General features: G+C 47.4%; 1 protein-coding gene across 1 annotated transcript in view; it reads left to right on the forward strand.

The window, feature by feature from the left end:
- LOC122543832 (EH domain-containing protein 1) overlaps nt 1-20,028 on the forward strand; it is a 36,740-nt gene that overhangs the window by 1,690 nt on the left and 15,022 nt on the right. The window contains exon 2 of the mRNA XM_043682645.1: nt 5,984-6,081. Coding sequence (XP_043538580.1) covers nt 5,984-6,081 — 98 coding nt within the window. The remainder of the gene's footprint in view (nt 1-5,983; nt 6,082-20,028) is intronic.

Consider the following 20,028-nt stretch of genomic DNA (forward strand, 5'->3'; position numbering starts at 1 on the left):
CTCCCCATTTTATTTCAAAAATGTGCTTTATTCATTACAAACCTGTGTGTATATATACATTGTCGCAAATGCAGCTTGGTTCTGTACAGTGGCATACCAAGTAAACAAACATTTAAGATTGTGCTCTCCCAATAAACCAAAGGCATCTCTTAACCATACGAGACTATATTTACGTGCATTGAGGAAAGTGGGGCAGCAGTTGCCCTGAGTTTGTGCATCCCTTCGCATGTAGCCTGAACCTTGAAATGTCGGTCTCTAACAGTTGGTAGAGGTCAACTCTTTACCTTGGGAGCCTGACAAGTTTTGGGTAAGCTGAAAAGTCTCTATCGCCGGGGTGATGGTGTTGCTGTGCATGTGTATTGGATATAAGCAGGCAGGGAAAATTTAAGTTGAGTTTTGTGAAACAAGAGGTTCAGCTGAGCATGACTCTGATAAGAACCTACAGTTAACAATTGGGTGCTGGAGGCAAGGGTAATCAGTTAACAAGGTGGAAACAGTCATTACGTAGAGCCATTTCACAATGTTGGAAGCATTCAGTATGTAGGGTCAGTTTAACAAGGTAAAAGGTGTTCAATGTGAAGCCAGCTAAGGTTAAGAACACGAATTGTGTAACAGCAGATGGCTTAATCTTTGCTATTGACACTCGCTGATTGTAATGGTCACCCAATCAATTTGTATGTTGCCTTATCTGGATGTTCCTCTTGTCATATGACTATATAATTATTTGAGAAACTGCTGTTCCAGAGAGAAGACTGAGAACTCATGTCCCAGTGCACATGGGCGATCATTCTTTCCCTCCAGGGTCTGGAATAACAATGTAGGTAAAACCAACTATGTCGGAGTGTTTTGTGGGAAGCAGGATGGCACTCTGGTGTAGTGTGTCCCAGGGAACAGCTTTAATGTCTGTCTCTTTCCAGATGTACTCCTAATAACCCTTCAGCCTCCCATAGATTCTGTTCGTTCTTGGTACCTGGGGAGTAACTGGGTCCCTCCCTCACTTCCTGTCACTTTTGTGACTCTGGAGGAAGCAGCTGAGACTCCTAATGTCTATCAGGATTGAGTGCGCTCTAGGGTCAGAAGTTGCCTGTGTTGCAAGCTTGTGTTTTCTCCCTGCCTCTACATGAAATGTCAGCTGGACCCTCCACCCTACTCTCTAACTGGCCTGGCGTTGCTACAGCTGGGGGAGGTGGGGGCTGGTTTGACCTGGTGGTTGCTGTTTTTTTAAAATTAGCGTGAGTCAGCCCCAGGGGGTTTGATTGAGTGGACATTTGTTTTAATTCTGGTTAGGAGAACGGTCAAATCCAATGTGCCGAACACTGAGGACAGTTCTGATTGCTTCCACGTCTGCCCCAGCCAGTCATTTCCCACCCCGTTGTTTGTTGAGGCTTTCTCTGTTTCGGCCTTTACTTGTACTTCTGCACTTCCCAGGAAGCGTTCCAAAGCTTGCCATGCTCAGTGAAATATTTTTCGTCTGTCCTTTAAATAGCTGACCCCTTGTTTTGAAAGAGTGACCCCCTAATTCTTCCCACGCTTACATAGTGTCTCAATCCAGTCAAGATCCCAGCATGAACTTGCCTGTTTCAATTGAATGGCCTCTTAGTCATAATGTAAGTGGATGTGCACCTCAATTTCAGCGCCACCACCTTGGGGCACGCAATCTGTTGCTGGCATCAGTCTAATAAATTCTCAGAATTTGGTCACAAACGGTTGCATTTCTTCAGTTCAGACATGGCAGTGTGTGCAGACACTGGAGGAGTCAGTGCCCTCCGTCCTTTCTGTCTACACTGCCCCCTTGTTGGGCACTGTGGGGTCAGGGTGCTGTGCATGAAGTTGCCTTGTCTCAGCACTGCCTTGTTACAGTCCAGAGCTGGCACATTGCCAACAGTTTGGTTTTGAGCAGGATGTGGGGAAGTGAAAAGATAAGTGAGCGGTGCCCTGTGATAACAGAGCAATTTTGGTATTTATTTATTTACAGGATGGGTGTCACTAGCTAGGGTTGGGGGGGGTGGAGGGGTATTGCCTATCCCCATGTGACCAGTGTTGTATGACTGCTAGCTGTGTCAATGGTGTGGTCAGCATGTTGGTGATGCCAGGCAAGCAGACAGCTTTTGTCCGGGTTAGGATCAAGCTGCATGTGTTTTTAGAAGGCAAATGTTCTGTCACTTTGACATGTGCCTTGTAGTTAGGGGAGTCAGGAAGTGATTCATTCATGGGGTCAGGGTGTCACTGGCTAGCCTAGCATTTAATGCCCATCACAAGTTCACTAAAGTCACCCACGTTGCTGTGGCTCGAGTTGCAGACTAGACCAGGTAAGGATGGTAGCTTCCTTCCCTTGAGATTAGTGAACCAGATAATCGACAATGGATTCATGGTCATCATTAGATTCTTAATTCCAGGTTTTTAGTGAATTCAGATTCCACCATCTACAATGATTGGATATGATCTGAGATCTGCAGGACATGTCTGGATTGACAATCCAGTCATAATAGCACTAGACTGTTGTGTCCTTGTGTCAGTTATTGTAGGGTTCCCAATCTCGGAGCTGATCTTGTCAGTGTTTTAGCAAACCAGTTCCGTTTCTGGTGAATAGACACCCAGGATATTGGTGGTGGGAGATTCAGTAAGGGCAGAGTCACTGTCGAGGGGCAGTGGTTGGGTTATCTTTTGTTGGTGATGCCCACTGTCCGCCACTTCTGTGGGGTGAACGTGACTTGCCACTGATCGGATGTTGTCTGATCTTTGAGCACGGATGGCTTGTCACTGGGAGTGTTGCATTTAAACGTCACTAACCACAACCATCTGTGCTGGCTGGAGAGGTTTCTCCTTGTACTTCCATCAGGGTCAGCTCTGTTAGACTGCCATGTGGGCAGTAACAAGGCCTTGGTTGTTGGTGTTGCATATCCTGGCAGCGGCTGGCCTGTGTGTCAGGTGTTCCCATGTGAGCAGTGCAATGGAAGTGAACCATACCTCGCTGAGTAGCCAGTGTGAATTGCACAGTTGTCACTGTTAGGCCAATGATGAATCAGCAGGGATTTACTTTAATACCGCTTGAATAGTAGCAAGCTGTGAAGGAGGATGTGTAATGTAAACTATGAGCAAGATTCCTTCCTGAACTACGGCACCTACCAAGAGGCAAGTTCCCTTGGTGTCTCCATTACGGTGCTGCTCTGGGCCCAGGGTGTGACGTACCCTCTGCCTATGAAGCATAGGGCTGTGGAATTTTCTTGGATTGGTGGTGGGGTGTGGGTGGCTGGCTGCTGGGTCTTGTCTGACTTGGAAACACGAGTCCTGTCTGTATGGGAAGATGCTGGAAGCAGTGTGTACAGCATCCAGGAATTCCACCTCCTACCTGGGGGAAAAACCCTGCCTTGGGGATTTCATCCACTGAACTGGTGCTGACTAATCATCAGCATGATTCTCCGGAGGTTTTCCTCCGGGAATCTCCGAGGCATGATGAGAATTCAGTGACATCCACACAGTGGAATGTACCAGCTGGATGCTGCTTCTCGAGCCCCTCATGGTCTGTCAATGAATCAGGACTCTGCTGCCTCTTGTACAGTGTCTTTTATTCCCCTGTCTTTTTAAAATCGGGGTGGGGCTGTGTTTTTGATAGCTGCTTGTGCCAGGAAGGGAGGTGTGCTCCCACTCCTCAGGAGATTTGATTGTGGGGCCCTAATGGCTGGGGAGAAAGTATTCCTGTTAGAGAAGTACAGCCGAAACGGGGCGCTATGGTCCAACCAGTCTGTGCTGACCACGTTCCCAAGCTAAACTAAGACTGAAAGTGAAAGGGTTCAGAGCTGAGGTGACTGACCTTTGTCAGCAATGATGACGTAACTTACCCCAACTTTCTTTTTCTCTCCCTCCCCCATCCTGCCCAAAAAACTCCATGGCTGAAATGTCTCTGGCTCTTTGGGTACTGACACAGCTCAAGTGAATTTGACAAGTTGGGGGGTGGGTGGGGGGGATTGAATTCTGTAGGGGGAAGGGGGCTACATGATACCAGTGCAGAGATCCAGGGCTGTGATCCTGTAGAGTAATCATATTGATGGTTGTCACTAAAGAATCAAGGGCTTTTGCCTGAAATGTCGATCTCCCTGCTCCTCAGATGTTGCCTGACCTCTGTTTTTCCAGCACTATCATCTTGACTCTAATCTCCAACATCTGCAGTACTCACTTTATCACTAACGATGGGCTAGTGGGCTGGAGGGAGCTGTTGGTCTCAGAAATCAACTGTTTGTTTCGCTCATTTTTAAAAGATTAATTGTCGAGGGCAGGTTGCATGCCCTTGTGGCATTCCCTGTGAAGTGGGCCTTAAAGGAGCGATCTAATCAAGGTACTCAGGACAATTTGTGAACTTGATAGTGTCAAAGTATTTCCTGGTGTGGAGCAAGCCCAGAACAAAAGGGTGTGTATATAAAAAAAAATCACAATGGGAGGGTGATGTGAACCAGATAGTGGTAAAAGCCTGGAACTGTTGTCCTGAAGCTCACCTAGGGTTCAACAAAGATTTGCCAACTGTTTTCATTATTCGGGGGGGGGGTTGGGAGGAGAGTTTGGAAAGGGATCAGCCCAATGGAATTGTGGATACCATCTGATCAGTGCGTGCTCTCTCTCTCTCTGCCTGGCTCTCCACCCTTTGACCAGCTCCTGACCTGGTTGAGAGCTGTAGCCCTGTGGGGGTCACCATCCAGAACCAATGATTGGTTTAAATCACGGTGAGGGACTCACTGCCCCTGTCGCTGTTTGAAGTCGGGGAATGCGGGCATGTTATCAAGATCTGGAGGTAATTAGCTTGAAAGCTCCCGAGCCGGGGTGTAATCCCGTGGAGGGACCTGATCCTGTGAACTGCTCAGAAACAGGCAGCTTGCCACTTGCTGGAAATGTTTTCCATCTCTGATCCCCTGGAATGCAGCTGTTTTTTTCCATATATTAGCTTGGCAACGTGAACAGATTTGTGGCTGTTGTGGAAACGTGGCTGTTTGAGTCGGCACTCCACCCTGGGGCTGTTTCTCCGCTGAAGTGCTGGCTATCCATTGTACTGTTAGATTTGAAGAGATAGTAAATGGGGAGGCAACGCTGATTGATGAAGGGACTTGGTGCAGCAAGTGGAAAATTATGGCACTGGTCTGCCTTACTTTCCCACTCCCATCCCCTTCCCTTTCTCTTGACAGTACCCTCCCTCAATGCCTGCTGGTCAGTCCTCCATGTGAAAATCTCAACCATGGTCCCTTGAGGGTCCTATCCCCTCCCCTTTGCCAGTCCACAATCTTAGCACCGTTCCAGTTCTGACCTTGAGTAAGCATGCCTTAACTACCTGGGGCTGGGCTCGGAGTCCCTAAACTCTGCTGTTACGATGTTCCTGAAACAGACCTATTAGATTGAGCTTTCGATCACCTGTCTGTAGTGTTTCAACGTGCTTTTTAGTTTGTTACTCTGAAGCCAGTTGGCTTGCTGAATTTCATTGAAGGTGCTATATAAATGCAGGCTGTTGAGATAAGGATGACCTTGCAGGGCTGTGTACATGTGCTAGCAATAGTTGCCAAAATCAGAAATTGCTGGAAAAGCTCAGGTCTGGTTGCATCAGTGGAGAGAAATGTTAGTGCCTTGGGTCGAGTGACCCTTGCTTGGGCTAACCTCTCTCCTAGGCCATGATGTGTTTAGCTCCTGTTCTCGCGCTAGTTAATGTGAGGTGGCAATCCCAACCACGTTATTGGTGTGTTAATCACTTCAGCTGGCTGTTTCAGGTCTGAGCGTCGGCCACTGTTACCACTTGGTTTGGACTCGGGATGGGGTGTGGCCCCGCCTGTCAGCTTGCTTTGGTCCTGAAATAGCTGGAGCTGGGAGGGGGCTGGTTCCTCAGCTGATGACCTGTAATAAACAGTGGAGTCTAGTCCTGGAGTGAATGTAGTGTACAGTATTTGATAAGATTATCAGCATTTCCATGGTTCTGACTTCTATCTTTTTTTGTTGTTTCCCTGCTCAGATTTAACTGTGCACAGCTGCCAAACCCAGTCCTGGAGAGTATTAGCATCATTGATACTCCTGGCATCCTGTCTGGAGAGAAGCAGCGGATCAGCCGAGGTAAGGGCACTGCCAATGTGGCTCTATAATGGGGAGAGGAGCTGGTGGCCCACACCACCGCTTTAATGTGGGCTCAGAGGAAAACCCTCATGTTCTTAAATCCTGTTGAATAGGGAGTAGTTGGGGCTTTTTGTTACATTAATCAGGCACCTCCAACAGTCATGGGTTCTCAATTTATCCTGCTGCTCACAAGGGTTGGTTGTCGAATACACTCCAGTTGGGTGAGATGTTGCTGGGCAGAAATGAGCTGCCCAGCTTTTTTTGGTATGTTTAAGAAAAACACTTAAATTGTTTGCCGGAGAGTTTCTCAGACTGGTGCTTTAGAGTTGGTTGTAATTATCCACCTTGCCTGACTAATCAGTTAGTCTTGTCGCTAGTGATCATTCTGCAATCATTGCTCTGTTTCAGAACCCAGTGTGAGGTTGGCGTTTGTACATTCAGGTTGCTCGAGTCCCCTCTATACTCTGGTAGTACTGCAGGGTCGTGCTGAGATTCAATCGCAGAGGGACACGCTCTCCCAGCTGAGTGTCTCGGGCTGCCCCGCCCCTAATCTTCAAATAATGGCCTGAAATGGTCTTGTTTCTGCAGAGCAGTGAGTCATTCTTCAGTGTAGAAGCAGGCCCTTCAGTCCAACTTGTCCATGCTGACCAGATATCCTAACTTAATCTAGTCCCACTAATTCTTTCCTATTCATACACTGATCCAGATGCCTTTTTAAATACTAATTGTACCAGTCTCCTCCACTTCCTCTGGCAGCTTATGCCCCACACACCACTGGGTGAAGAGTTTGCCCTTGAGTCCCTTAGTGCAGAGAGAACACATAAGCCGGCTTGTGCAGTCACTAATGGATGGACTGCCTGTGCTGTGAACTTGCTGTCTCGCTGTGGTGGAGTGATAAGGTGACAACTGGCCCCTTCATTTACTGTTTGACTGACTTTTTGCCTTGGTTATTTTGCTGCTCAGTGTTGCGTTCCCATCAGATTGCTTCCAAGACCCAAGTTCTAGCTGCACAATGTGAACTGTCTTTGGCCTTGAGGCTGTACTGAGTGAGACTTGTTGTTTAGGTCGTGACTTTGTGTCTGGTGAAAGCAGCCTTGGGATAGTGTGCTTCAACACTGACATACTGGCCCTTGTTCTGATCTGCCTGCCTGCGTGCATCATGGCCTCACCACTAAACATCCCAGAGAACATCTCTGGGACAGCCCCACCAATCAACCCCACTGCCCTGTGCCTCGTCACTTTACCTCCCCCATCCCTCCCCCCGCTTGGCCAAGAGCATGCAACCTCAACCTCCACCACCAAACCCTAACCACCCAACATCTGGAGGAAGTACACCTAATCCGCTGATCTTGTGTTTGGAGGGTCCTGAGGCAATGTTCGATTTCACCAGTTCTCTCGTTCTCCCACCCCCTACCTTATCACAGGTCTAAACTTCCAACTTGGCATTGCCCTCATGACCTGTCCTACCTGCCCATCTTCCTTCCAACCTGTCTGCTCCCCCCTCCTCTCTGCCCTACCACCATTACCCCCCACCTCCATCCACCTATCATATATAAGCGGGGGGAGGGGGGTGTTGTAGTAGTGTTTCCTGACTGTGGCCATCTCTGCCAGTGCAGCTCTCCTACAGTACTGTGTTCAAGTGTGCTTGTACAGCTGCTATAACCCCAGGCTGTAGCTACCTGACTGTCCAGATACACACATCTTCATCCAACCCGCCTGTGAAGTTGTTAAAAATCAATCTGGGGGTGATGGGGGTGGTGTCACTGTTTTCTTACACTCTATCCAGTTGGGGTGTGAAGAATCGCCCAGTGGTTTCTCTTGTGTTCAAGTGGCGAAGAGCTATCGAGACTCTGAACCTACCCTGTTGTGAAGTGAGCGTTGATGGAAATCTGGAGTTTCCCCTTCAGTCAGTAATTAGCGAGTAAGGAGGAAACAAGGCAGGCTTTGATAAGAACTGAAGTGATTCAAGTTTGGTCACAGTAACTAAGCTGCTCTTTGTTTGTGCATATCAGTCTGCTGCCATACTCCCGAGTTAGACTTCTGTCTATATTCCCCTTATCTCAGTAACTTTCTCTTTCCCTTGTTGGCTTTTTATGCTGGCTTTGCTTATGTTTTGTTGTGTTTGCCACTGTCAGATGTCGTGGGTGCTGGACGTCGTGGTGAGGTGTGATCATGGCACTCAATGGCAATTATCTGGGACCCTTCATCAAAAAAACACCCCTCCATTCTTGGCTGAGCCATTGCAGGGCTTCTCAGACTCTCTGGTTTCCAGGAAGCTGCCTGTGGGTGTCGGGAAGGTGGGGGGAAGCTGTGAATTGAGCACAGCGACCGGTTTCACTTGCCCAGAACTAGCTGGCCGTAGAGAGTATCCTGTCCACCTGTTCCTGTGGTGCGAACACCAGACTGCTACAGCCCTCTTGTATCTAATCCAGCCTTCCTTCCTGATGTTATAAAAGCCCATGGGTGGCAAGAGCAGGAATCTTTGGGGAATTCTCTTTGCATCACAGCTCAGGAGGATTTTTTTTGAGTGGGGGTGCTGCTTTCCATTGGCATTTTGACCCAGTTCTGACTTGATGGAATCCTGTACAGGTCTGAGGTACAGAAGCACTTTATCATTTTAATTTGTGCTTGGGTTTTCCTGCACACTGTCCATTAATTCACCTCTAGGTTGGTGAATAAGTAGCGCATTGAATGGGGTATTTCTCAGGCAATCTAACAGCTTAATGATCGGAGAATAGTATTTTATACCAGATTAATGAAGTTTAATCAGTAGGAATTGAAGTTGCTCCTGTTTTGTCCCTTACTGTGTTTTGAGAAACTAGTTGTCTCTTTCTGTTCTTAGTGCGCCAGGTGCCAACAGTCCCCATTCAGAAAGTTTGGGGCTTTTGGCTTCGGTGATCTCAGCTGGTCAGGCTGCACAAAGTGTTACAGCTTCATCCTTTCTGCTGCCTAGTTCCCTTTTTCCGTGACATTTAATTGCCTTTTTCTCTTGTCTCTCCCCTCTCTGCTGAAATGTGTTAACCGCACCTTCATTTCATTTAACGATACGCATGTAGCTTTTCAAATCTCTGCGTGGTGTCTGTGTCTCCCTCCAACAATGCACATCCCACTGCTTCACCTCTGCTTCCATGTGTGTCCCAGTTTTGAAACTTTGTCTACAAATTCCTCCTGTCTAAATCTTTCCTTTAACAGAGCCTCTTCTTTCCTCCTGTTCCAATATCTTGCTGGGGTGCCACATTGTATCTTCTGACGCTATTTCTGATCTTTTAATTCGCTTGTCACATGTCTGATTGCAGGAAAACTGGCTTTTCACAAATGCTGCCTCACTCTCAGAAGCACTTTTGATGTGCCCTGGCTGTTGTAATGTAGGTGACAGTGATGCTCAATTTGCCCACAGCTAGCTCCCAATGACAGCAATATGGTATGGCCAGATTTTATGATGTCAATTGAGGGCCAGAAAGTAGCCGCAGATGCTGGTGGGCACCTCTGCACCTTTTCAACAAAGTTTCCTTTGTTCCTGGCACAGTCTAGTGTTTAATTTCACAGGCAGCAGCTCCAGTAGTATCGCACCCCCTCTCCCCCGTCTCCCTACAGGGGGTGAATCTCTATCTGAAAGCTCAGCTGTTCATGTTCTGTGACAGTGGTCTCAACCTGTGCTGTTGGCTTTGGGGAGGGGCTATGGATGATGGGAAGGGGTTAGGGATACAGACTGTCCCCATGAAGGAGCCTATTGTCGTGTGATGGTGGAGTGTGCCTGTCACTGAACTTCCCAGTGAGGAATGGTGTTGCTGTCTCACAGGGCTGCCATTGTTTGTAGTGTTTTGTTTGCAAAAGCTTTGTTTTTGGCCCAAAGGGACTGGAAACTGAGTCTGCATAAACTTGACATCAGGAAGCGTGGCCTGCGCTCTCTGGCCAGAGTGCTGATGAGATTAACCCTGATGTGAGGGAACAGGGGCATGTTCCATACATGTACCCCCATTCCTCCCTTATCCTTCCCACTGGGCCCTGCATTCCACCCCTAAATCTACAGGGTAGAGAGGGGATCAGCAGCGATCACTGTTCCCAGTCGGGGTGTGGCCTTGGCTGCAAGGGGTGTCTCTCAGATTTGCGTATTTCAATGTAAGCTCTAACTTCTCCAATGGCATGGTGTGCAGGGCAGCGTTGATAATCTGGGTTCTGAATCATCCGAGTAAGATCAAGGTGCTAATGCTTGGGTAAATCAGAGGCCAACGCAGAATGCTAGAGACATCCAACAGGTCTTTCTCTGTGGAGAGAGTAGGAGAGTTGACATAGTGTCTGGAATGATTCTTCAGAACTGAAGTTCTTGAAGTCATACCAAACTTGCTACATTAATGCTCCTCTCTCTCTCCCCGCACAGATGTCACCAGACCAGCAGAGTTTCCCCAGTGTCAGTCATTACAGATTTCCGTGTCATGGTGTCTATCTTCTTTCTACTTGGGGTAGATGTGGAATTATCTGCGCCTGTCGGATCTGGGGAGGTTATAGGGAGATGAACACCCAGTGCCCTTGGAGGAATTGGAGCAGAATATACACTTACTGAAGCATTCACAGTCAGTGGGCACAGTGATGTGTGAATGTCAAGGATACTGGCCTCAAAGGCTTGGCCGTTGAGTCAGTTCTCTTGTGCCCTGTGTAGGGGGAGATTTGTACAGGCATTGTTATAGTGGGCACTCAGGGTAGGCATTGTCTGTAACCTCCCTATTCGGTGCCAGTCCTTGTAGTAATGCTGACACTTGATGAGAAGTCGACTAGCTGCCAGTCTTGGGGGTCACTGCATATCACTGGGAAATAGACTAGTGATATTGGGGAGGTGGGGGGGGGGGGGTGGGGGGGGGTGAGTGGAGAAACAGGTCGGATCTGTCCCTGAGTAATGCTAGGACAGACACTGCTGCTGGGCGGGTCTGTCCCTGAGTAACGCTGGGACAGACACTGCTGCTGGGCGGGTCTGTCCCTGAGTAACACTGGGGCAGACACTGCTAGGGGAGGGAACGGGTCTGTCCCTGAGTAATGCTAGGACAGACACTGCTGGGGGGATGGGTCTGTCCCTAAATGCTGTGGGGAACAGTACTGGTGAGGGCAGGTCATATGGGATAAGTGTCTAATGCAAAGGCAACACAAGAATTGGTGTTAAAGGGGATACTTGTAACGACTATCAAGCACTCATTGCCTCTACTGCCTTCAGATTACTGACTAATGTCTGCTCTCTGTTAAAGTGGACAGTGTGGAAGGTACTGTACGGAGATACAGGAGGGTTGAGCTTTGTGTCCTGATGTATGTGGACAGTGCGGTTTTGCTCCAGAAGTGGGAGGTTGAGTCCTGTCCCATTCGAAGAAAACAATCCCTGCTTGTGTCAGCTCTGTGTCCGAGCTGAGAGCAATGCCAATACTGTGAAATTCCCCTGTCCAGGCCCATATGTACCCCTCAGTTATAACTCATGAGCCAATCCACTGCTTGTTGATGTAACCTTGCGAACTTGGTGTGAATTGGCTGCTGTCGTCTTCATGCAGTATTGTGATGCTAACTGTGTGGAAGGGGGTGGTGAGATAAGCAGTTCTTTGCCACAGCTCTGAGATGAACGATTTGCAATGCTGGGCTTTCCCCTTTATTCATAGCCATTCAAGGAAGGTGCTTTCCACCATTTGAGAAATCCCCATCCTGCAGTGGAGAGCATACCCAAATGGGATCTGCCTCTCAGCCGAGTGTTTGTCCAGAACGTGCACAGATGGCAGCTCATGCTCAGCAGTGTGTAAACACTGATTCCTTTTTAGCAGGGACTGGGTTTTTAAATCCGTTCCCCCACCACCGCAAACTCCAGTCAGGATGTGCATTTGCAAGCGGGCTCCCTGACAGCAGTGATTGGCAGTTTTCCCACCGGTCAGTTGATTTCTGCAATTGCCGATCCGGCAGACCTGGCATGTTCCAGAGACTGCGTTTGATACGGTTGGGTGTCGGCCTCTGTTTAAACGGCTGGCTCTGTGCCCAGCTTGCTTTGTTTTCCAGCCCACTGAGCACTTTCTGAAAGCCCTCATGTTTACAGACCCAGGCTAAGTAAGTGGTCACAGTGACAGTCCAGCATTTTCTGTGAACAGCACAAGACGTTCAACACTAAAGTGCTGCTCCGAGCAGCTCACCAGCTCCATAAAGGCTTGCATTCCATTGGATTTGTTGGCCTGTTGCTGGAATCTCTCTGGGAAAGGGAAATGTATATGCTGATTTATTCCCCTCCCACTTCCACTCTGTCCAAGAGAACCACCTCATGGTCTTGCCCCTTCACAGGTTTGCCTGTCTTGCTCGTGCACCTCTGATTTCCTAGTCTCTCCTGTTTACCAATCTCCCCTGACTGACCTATTCCAGCCCTCTGCTGCTCCCTCTGTGACCACCTTGGGCTCCTTGTTCCCTCTTCCCCCACCCCCTTCCTTAAACCTACAGTTCTGGCACCTTGAGCTTCCCTCTGTTTCTGCTCCTATACTATTAGCAGCCCAGCAAGAGACAATTAACATTTGATTTTGCCTGTCCTCGGATGCTGCCTGAACTGCTGTGCTCTTCCAGCACCACTGATCCAGAATCTGGTTTCCAGCATCTGCAGTCATTGTTTTTACCTAATGAACATTGCTCGCCCAGTCTGACTCAAATCGTCAACTGTTTCTCTCTCTCTCTCTGTGTGCGTGTGCAGATGTGCTTACTGAATATTTATGACAGGAAGATCTTTGTCTTAAAGGATTGAGGATTATGTTTTGAGATAGACAGAAGAAATGTCCGGCCTAATTCTGGCTACCTGCTGCTTATCAAGTGGCTCAGACTTGAGGAAACTGATTTTCTGTTCTGGGGTGTGGCTATGGGATGTAAGGTACAGGTTCAAAGAACAGTCTGTGCCCTGTAATCTACTGTCGTACCTAGAGTTGCTTTTGAATGTCAATATCCGTTCTGTACCAAGTCTGGTAGTGTTGATATTGATAGGTGTACTTGCAAATCCCACATGATTGAACTGTGAATGTGTTGTACATCTATTGCAAGTCACTGGGGATTTCTTTATCTCCGGCTTAGTTGGTATAGTTAAGTGTGCTCACTGCTACTCTGTCCCAGAGGCAGGACAGTGTCCTCCAGGCTCACTAACTTCCTAAAAGAGGCTGCCAGAGAATGTGGGGCCTGGCTTGCAGGCCGATCTGTTGCTCATTACAGGTCCCTAACGCAGAAGGGAGGTGGTGTAACCACCCAATTGGGCAATATTTCACAACTCTTGCACGTCGTCAGTCACTGGCAATGCAGGGGGAACGGCCTGTACAGCTGAGCCTGTCCCAGGACAGTTACAAAGAAACGATTGCAGCCTTGCCTTTTGTAGAGGGGTCTACCATTCCTATCTCTCCTTTATTGCAGGTCAGTGTGGCGTTCACGTTGATTTGTTCTCTGCTGCTCATACCCCAGTAGTTTACCTGAGACCAACAAATGGACAACACCACTGATTTGTTTTCAGTCATGCCCACAAAGAAAACTATCCAATCATAATCCTATCGTCCCAGAAGTCATGTGCTGTCTTCTCTGTACATCTTCTCTCTCCAGCCACTTACCAGCTTCCCTTTTAGAAATTCCTGTGGAATCTGTCTGCACTGACCTGTCAGTATTTGAATCTCTAGCAAATTACTACTTTTCCCAGTTAGTGGACTTCCAATCAATCTGGCTCCAGAGCACGTTGATATTTTCCCTTTTTTGTTTGTTTTTCCCCTTCCAGGTTCTTGAGCACCTTGGTGAAATCACCCCTTGCCCACCTTCGTTTTAAAACAATCCTGCAGTCTTGGCCTTCCTCCCCGGAGCTGAGAGTTGGTCCGCTCAGCCTGCCCTGTGTTGTCCGAAGGTCATGGCTGATGTGATAATATCTCTGACTGACTGCTTTATATCGTTAATGGAGATCAAGAATCTGACAGTCAAGCCTCCCTGTGCATGGTGGAAGAGAATTTCACACTGACTCTCCAAACAAGGCTTCCTACTTGGGTTCCATTTCCCCTTAAACCACCATTCTTGTTGTCATACTGTCCTTTGCATCTCTGCACTAACTTCCCTCATGTAAGGAAAGAAAAAATCTTCACAATACTCCCAGTTGCATCTCCAAGTTTCTAAGTAATTAGTCAGATGTGCAGCATGAAGCAGACCCTTTGATCCAACTCTTCTGTGCTGATCAGACACCCCAATCTAATCTCTCCACTTGCCAGCTTTTGGCCCATATCCCTCTTAAACTCTTCTTAGTCTCACATCCATCCAGATGCCTTTGAAATGTTATAATTGTGCCACTTCCTCTGGCAGCTTATTCCATTCACGCACCACCCTCTCCCTTGAAAAGGTTGCCCCTTAGTTCTGGACCCCCCACCCTGGGAGCAAAGACCTTGGCTATTCACCCTATCCATGCTCCTTGTGATTTTATAAACCTCTGTAAGGTCATCTCTCAGCCTCTGACAGCCCCAATCTGTTCAGTCTGTCCCTATATAGCTCAAATCCTGCAGTCCAGGAACACCCTTAGTCTTTCCTGCGCACCCTCCATTTTAACAAAATCCTTCCTATAGAAGGGTGATCAGAATGCAGTATTCCTGAAAGTGGTCTCACTAATGTCATGTACAGCTGCAACATGTTGTTACAACACAGGATAAACCCTCTGCTTAATTTAAACCAGAAACAAGATTTATCCCGTGCAGTAATCTGTGAACATTCGAGCCCAAGAACTATTTGAAGTGAAAATTAACAACTTTATTCCTTAAGTATCACAGAATAATTAACTAACAACAAGTGTAAACAACTCCTTCCCCTCCCCTATCTTTTACTTTCCCTTCTACAGTGGTAGTCTGATAAAATCCCGGAGATTGACAAATTCAAATTTCAAAACCTACCAGCTCTCGGTTCCTCTATCTTTCTCTGTAGATTTGCTCTCTGCGTCGGTGTCAATGTTTTGTGTGCAAACTCCTTCTCTAGACAGGTACCTTGCTACATTTGTTGGTCCTTTGGCAGTTCTTGCCCACCTGTTCAATTTTTTTCAGTTTTATACCCCAAAGCATCAGTCATTTCATTGGTATCAATATTGTCCAAATACTAAATTCAAACCTGATTGGAGTTTGGTATTTGGAGCCTAATTTAAACTGTCTGAATTCAAATTTTTGTCTCCAGGCAACCCAGCTGATCTAGCTGTTTGACCAAATGTTACATTTTAAATTTTCCAGTACTGTCTGCTTCTAAGTCCTTGCTAGCTTTCAAAGTAACCGTACAGTATGCCTTCATAACTGCAAACTCCTGCACTGAATGCATGGCCCAAAAAGGTCAGCATGTCAAATGCCACTTTCTCCCCCTGTCGACCTGTGACTCCACTTTCAAGGAACACCAGCTCTCTCTCTCATGGCTCTACCATTAACTAAGCTAGCTCTGCCCTGGCTTGCCTTCTCCCGTTTGTTTCCATTTGCTTATATAACCATGTGTTGTTGACCTTGCTCTGAGCAGAGTGGACATCGTCTCCCTTCTGCACTTAACACCCATTTGACCTCCCAACCGCTCCTTCACCTCTTAGCAACCCCTGCCTTTGGCTCTGGGCACTCCTGCCAACTGTTTGCTTGCTGTTACTCACCCTGTCTCAACATTTTAAAACACAAATTTCCATTCCCTTTCAGTTTGGAAAAGTTCGATCAGACTTTAACTAAAAACCTCAAGAGCTGTGGATGTTGTGGGTCAGAAACATCTGCTAGACCAGCTGAGCTTTTTCAGCATTATCTGCTTTTTTCTTTTCCACAAGGGTTCCCTGATCTCATTTCTTTCAGTGCTTTGTTTGATATCACATTGTTCTGTAGTCTATTTAAATCACCTTTTCTGTTCTTTGTTTCGCACTGTTACAACCTCTAGTTTCAATGAATTCAGCAATTTACCAAGTGCAGGTCAGCCAAGTTTGCTGTGCCTGGACTTTGCACCCTGTTATCAGAAAAATTGGTGTTTTTGAGGAGGTGGTTGCTGAATTAACTTGGTGTCTGGAAAAGGCTAAAGTGATTTGGGAGTGGGTGTGCAGCGCTGTGGACTCTGACTGGGAAATGCACAGACCTCCACTTCTGTTTCTTGCGGTGACTCTAAAACGGATGCTGTAACAGCAGGTGACAGGAGCAAGGCTTCATGAGTGTAACTGGGCAACTAATCCAGAGGCCCTCACCCATGTTCTGATGTTTAAATGCTATTGTGGCTGATGGAAAAATCTGAGTTCAGTAACAATCTGGTTGACCTAACCTCAGGCCAATTGTCTAAAGATCCCCCTGATTCTGTAGGAAAGCAAATCCCTTGGTCTGAGTCAGCAGACCCGCTTAGCAGAGTTAACTCCCTCTGGAATGACCCTAGTGAGATCAGTTTCAGCAACAAGCAACAAATCTACTGCCCACATCCCACCCTGGAAAAAGACACGAGCACAGTACTTTTGCTTGTGGCCATCTGAATAAATGTTGTGGGAATAAATGTTTGTCTGGGATCCAGGAGTAAACTGTTCTACTCCAGTGCCCTAATGTATTTTAGCATTCCTACTGCTCTGCCTGCCACCACCTTCAGTATCAGCCTGGACCCTGGCTCAGGCTCTAAAATGATTGTGGTATGTAGCTGAAACCCATTCCCTCAGATCAGTCTGTCATGCTCGTTTAGCAGAACGGCCCAGCTTTGAAAGGTGGCAGAGCAGCAGCTGCTGTGTAGAACTGCTATTTATCACATGTTCTCGCTGGTTTTGTCTTCCTGTGGTTTTGTGTTTATGCTGGGTATGAGATCTGCCTGAGGCTTAGACCAAGTAGTTGTGGCTGATGTCTAATACAAGACTGTGCTGTTGGTATCTTGAAGCTTGGTAACTTCAAGCTTACTTGAAGTTTGCAATAGAGGGCCCTCTGCCTAATTGGCACAACCTTTTACACCCATATTTCCAAGTTAGGGCGAGGGGTTTACCTTGGTACCTGGGGTCCAGTATTTGTCCTGCAATCACTGCTAGTGTACACTGAGCAAACAGCTCTGATTCCAACATGACCACAGTGATCGCCATTAACAAAGGGCTGAGTTTGTGGCTGTAATGAGCGTTACTGGATTAGATTCCCTAGTGTGGAAACAGGCCCTTCGGCCCAACAAGTCCATACTGACCCTCCAAAGAACAACCCACCCAGACCCATTCCCCAATGTTTTACCCCTGACGAATGCACCTAACACTACGGATAATTTAGCACGGCCAGTTCACCTGACCTGCACATCTTTGGACTGTGGGAGGAAACCAGAGCACCCGGAGGAAACCCATGTGGAGAATGTGCCTGTTTTACACAGTAGCCTGCGGTGGGTATCAGTGAGGTGATTTTGAAGTCCCCTGCCCAGATTTGCTTGTCTGCGAGTGGATCCTGTAACATGTAGTTACCAACACCACCGGTTAGACCCAGGGAGCTGATTTTAGGAGAATTGGCCAGGTTCATGTGGAAGGGAGACCTTTGGCTGCATGTTGAATCCGTCTGACGATTCAGAGGAATGAAATACCAGAGCCCTGGCCAAGTGGGCACAGTGCCAGATTGTGATGGGGCCCATTCACTGAATTGTTAACCACACTGGGATATGGGTGCTGAGTGACTGTGAGCAGTTTCTGCTGGTTACATGGGGTGTACCTTGACCAGAGGAGTCTTTGGCTAAACCTTGAGGATATAACCAGCACAGTTGATTTGGTGACTAGTAATTTGAAGTGATAGGGTATCACATAAAAGATTTTTGTACAGGATAAATTCAGTATTGTGTGCATGTATTAGTGTGGATTAACACAACATTGGCATTAATTGGGCATTTTTAGGTTGAAAATGTGCTACAAGATTCGTCCCTAGGGTCTCTATTATTCATCCTTGTGTATAACCCTGGTTCAGTCTCACTTGGAGTACTGAGAGCACTACATTGTGGGAAGGATAGATTGGCCTTGGAAAGAGCGCGACATGGGTTTGCAAATGAAACCTGGGCTTGGGTGAAGTTGAGATTACACAATTTAGGCCTGTTTTCTCTGAATTGAGGGGTAAATGTTGTGGGCCAAAGGCAGGTATATGAAGATGGAGCACAGATCAGCCATGATCCCAATGGCTAAACTTGAGCAGCTGAATGGCCTCCTGTTCCTATGAGTTTGAAGAATTGGTGCATCTAGATTTGCTGCTGGGAGGGCTTGTGATATAAGGAATTGGTGAGGAGAGGTTGAGTGAGTGGGCACGTACTTTGGTGGAACTTCATGTCGGAAAGTGAGATCACGCACTTTGTAGGGAGGACCAAAAGAGAGTATTATTTAAAAGGGGGGAGAGACTCCCAACCATGCAGTGTGTGGAGGAATCTGGGTGGTCTTGTCCAGAATAACTTTCATGAGCCAGTGTAGCAATAATTGAAGATAGATGGTAATTTGACCTGTCTTGCTCAGGACTGGAGGGTTAAACGAGTGCAATCCTGTCATAACTGGACTAGGAGGGTTGGTTGTCTGTGATTTTGGTCCCTGAATTTAACTGAAGTACTGATCCCTGGGATGAAGGGTTTAAGAGCAAATTTAAGCCATTTGGCCCAACATTTGATCATGGTAGATGTTTCTCCACTCCATTCTCCTGTCATCCTGTAAACTTTGATCCCCCTTATTCAAGGATCCATCTTTCTGTCCTAAATACACTCAATGACTTGTACTTGAAGTGGGTGCTGGCATGGGACAGGGTGACACTAGGCACATGGACATACAAAATGGCCGCTGAACTATAAATTGGCCACTTGAGACACAAGATGGCCACCGGACCACATTATGGAGAGAGGCAGCAGAGCAAATGCAGATACTGCCTAGGACCATCAGGATGCCAGCACAACACACTTGAATCTAGCTGATTAGCTTAAGGCAGGTGGGGGGAGAGAATACCTGAGTACTGTATACTGCCTGCCAAAGTGACTGGGTCCAGCCAACACCTTTTCATAGATATGCTAACAGCTTGATACAGACTCAATACAGAGTGCTAATAGCCAGGGCTGCAGTAATCGTCCTTCTCAGGAAGAGTGATTAGCGCCCATTACCACAGCAATGGATTTCCACAGCAGACACTGAAACTGGCAATGGCAGCGCTGAAATTAACAAAAGGCTGTGCTGGAACTGACTGCACTGAAACTATTAACGATTCTGCAATGTTTACAACAAACTGTTAGAGACAACTTCATCACTGACCTAGTGTATCTCAAAACGTATAGACGTATCTTGCCATGCTCTGGGTCGAGAGAAGACTTGCGGCTGACCATTGTGCTGTTGGTGCCTTTCTCTCCCCAGAGCTCCAGGATTTCCTTGTACAATAAACTCCACCATTGAACTCTGACTCGGAGACTGGTGATTTTCCCCACAACAGACTCCACAGGCCTCTGGCAATGAGTCCCACAGATTGACTACTCTGGCTGAAGAAACTCCCACATCTCTGTACTAAAGGGTCACCCATTACTGAGGCTGTGCCCCCTCAGGGTCATGGTCTCCCTCCTAGTGGAGATGTCACCCCCACATCCACTCTATCCAGGCCCCCTGATATCCTGTACGTTTGAGGTCACCCACGTCCTCCATTCTCCTTAACTCCATTGAGTATAGACAGTTCTCCACTGTCCTGATGTGACAAGCCCTGGCTTAAGGATACTGAAATGGGTTAGTAAACCGACCTTGGTGAAACATTCAAGATTCGGAGGCAGGGGGTTTGACGGGTGGTTGTCGAGATGTTTCCACGTGAGTGGATCTCTGTTATGATGCCGTTCTGCTTCACATCCAAAGAAATGTCGTCTCCAGATGGGAGTGAGTGTTTGGAATTCTCTACCATGATTGTGGCGGATAGCTCGCTGTTTTAGAAACTGGAATCGGGGACTTTGAAAGCTGACCTGAAAGAATTGGTGCAGATGGGCTGAATAGCTTCCTGTTAGCTCCAAGTT

This window comes from Chiloscyllium plagiosum, chromosome 45 (genome assembly GCF_004010195.1).
Source record: "Chiloscyllium plagiosum isolate BGI_BamShark_2017 chromosome 45, ASM401019v2, whole genome shotgun sequence".
NCBI lineage: Eukaryota > Metazoa > Chordata > Chondrichthyes > Orectolobiformes > Hemiscylliidae > Chiloscyllium > Chiloscyllium plagiosum.